The sequence below is a fragment of the Penaeus japonicus genome, unplaced genomic scaffold (genome assembly GCF_977035675.1).
Source record: "Penaeus japonicus unplaced genomic scaffold, GWHDUDI00000001_assembly GWHDUDI00000012, whole genome shotgun sequence".
Taxonomy (NCBI): Eukaryota; Metazoa; Arthropoda; class Malacostraca; order Decapoda; family Penaeidae; genus Penaeus; species Penaeus japonicus.
Window position 1 is genome coordinate 21837590 of NW_028234414.1, and position 2500 is coordinate 21840089.

The 2500-nt window shown below is 37.2% G+C and overlaps 1 protein-coding gene across 1 annotated transcript in view; it reads left to right on the top strand.

The window, feature by feature from the left end:
• Nucleotides 1-1704: 1704 nt before the first annotated feature.
• The window catches only part of LOC122260208 (uncharacterized), a 10108-nt gene continuing 9312 nt past the window's right edge, over nucleotides 1705-2500 (top strand). The window contains exon 1 of the mRNA XM_086542140.1: nucleotides 1705-1708. Coding sequence (XP_086398266.1) covers nucleotides 1705-1708 — 4 coding nt within the window. The remainder of the gene's footprint in view (nucleotides 1709-2500) is intronic.

Consider the following 2500-nt stretch of genomic DNA (forward strand, 5'->3'; position numbering starts at 1 on the left):
GAGGGAGAGGGAGACAATCCAATAAATCAGAATTAGTGGAGAGGAGAGGGAGAGAGGAGAGGGAGAGGGAGAGGAGCGGGAGGAGAGGGAGAGGGAGAGGGAGAGGGAGAGGGAGGGGGAGGGAGAGGGAGAGGGAGGGGGAGGGATAGAGTGAGGAGAGGAGAGAGAGGAGAGAGATAGAGGGAAGAGGGAGAGAGAGATAGAGGGAGAGGGAGAGGGAGAGAGATGGAGAGAGAGAGGGAGAGAGAGAGAGAGAGAAGGATTCCGAAAGAGAGAGAAAGAGAGAAAAAAAAAATAGAAAGAAAAAGAGAAAGAGAAGAAAAAACAAAGAAACAGAGAAAGATGAAGACAGAGTACGCGTGCTCGTGCTTTTATTCATCTATTTATTCAAATAAAAAATTAAAAATTCGTATTTATATGTACCGAGTTCACATGTATAGGTATCTGTTTCTAAAACATATGTTCCTTCACCAAAGGATATAGACCAAGCATCAAAATAGGACCCACCTTCGCAAAGTCCTCCTACGTTGCATTCTGGACATTTAACGCAACGATGAAGACATAAACCTTACGAAACATCTCTCCTTTCAACTCATGCAATGTAGAGAGACGACCAATATAGCCAAAACAAAGCGAGTAATTAATCCTTTGTGTTTTAACTTACGACCGAAATTCACGACAGAGAAAGCTTGTCTTAGTGATTTTTTTTTCAGTACAGAATAGCATCAAAAGAAAGTGTACCCTTTGAATATCTAAACTTTGTTCTATATATACAGTATAGTGCTGATGTAATTACTCCCAATTTTGAAAGTACATATTTGTTCATATTTACTATCTCGAGATAAGCTTATGGGGCTGTATAACAAATATTTTGACTATATTAAATTATTGTAATCTTCTGTAAGTTTCTGTAAGCAACCGATTTATGTGATTTATAAAGAATGATAACAATAAAGGTAAATACAGTCGGGTTACGTACATGTTGTTTTTAATTTCATATCAGGCATAATAGGAGATAGTATTATCCAATGCAGTGGTGGTGATACTATCATCGTTGTGAATTTTATTTATTTTTCAGTCCATTTTTCTTTCTCTTACTCTCTCTCTCTCTCTCTCTCTCTCTCTCTCTCTCTCTCTCTCTCTCTCTCCTCTCTCTCTCTCTCTCTCTCTCTCTCTCTCTCTCTCTCTCTCTCTTTCTCTCTCTCTCTCTGTATGTGTGTGTGTGTGTGTTCTTTCTCTTTCTCTGTTTTTCTGTTTATTTCTTTCCCTCCTTCCCTCCCTTTCTACCCTTTCCTATACTCTCATTCCCTCTCTCTCTCTCTCTCTCTCTCTCTCTCTCTCTCTCTCTCTCTCTCTCTCTCTCTCTCTCTCTCTCTCTCTCTCTCTCTCTCTATCTATCTCTCTCTCTCTCTCTCTCTCTCTCTCTTTCTCTCTCTCTCTCTCTCCATCCATCCAGCCTTCACTCATTTCCTCTTGGTATCTCCAGTCTTGTCCCTCACTTGGCCTCGACTCCAATCTCCTGTGCTTACTGTGGCCCCTGGATAAAAGGCCAAGACCCCATTTTCCCTAGATCCTGTGAATAGACTTGTTATCCTGTTGTCTCTCCCTTCTTGGCCGCTAATATTTGCATAATTGGCACGGCGCGTCTTTCTCTGACTGTAATTCATGCTTCTTTTGTGATGATAATGCGACTGGAGACTCAGTATGGGTTTGTATCTTTGTGGGACTGTACGCATGCAAACGCACTTATGTATGCGTGCTCATGTGTAATTTGTAGGTGTACAGTATATTCACATATACACAGACATAGATGCATACATATATATATGTGTGTGTGTGTGTGTGTATACATGTGTGTGTGTGTGTATACATGCGTATATAGATATATAGATATATATAGACATAGATAGATAGATATAGATCTATCTATCTACCTATCTATCTATGTATATATATATATATATATATATATATATATATATGTATATATATATATATATATATATATATATATATATATGTATATATATATATATATAGATAGATAGATAGATAGATAGATAGATAGATAGATAGATAGATAGACAGATAGATAGATGTGGATATTTACCCGTCTGCTATGTTCAGATTATCATATAACCTTTTGAATTAATGCTCTGTAGTTTCTGCTACATGAATCGAATATGAGTTTGTTCCATTCACCAATAGTCCTATAAAAAATAACTTTTTTTCTGTCTCATTTCACTGTTTCTGAGACAGAAATGTAAAGGGTAATTATGTCACCCCCCTTTCCTTCTTTCCTCGAGTATTTTAGGTAATTAATTTCTTTCGTTTTTCGTCATAATTCATAATTCAGTTTTTCTATGTCCTGGTAGGTCTCGTTTTGTCTTTTTATTCTTCTTTTTACATCTTCATCTACATAAATAATTGTTCTGTTCATTCCTACGATCATTGTTAGCATCTTGTGATTTCTTTTATTTATGTGAATCTCTGGGTTGAA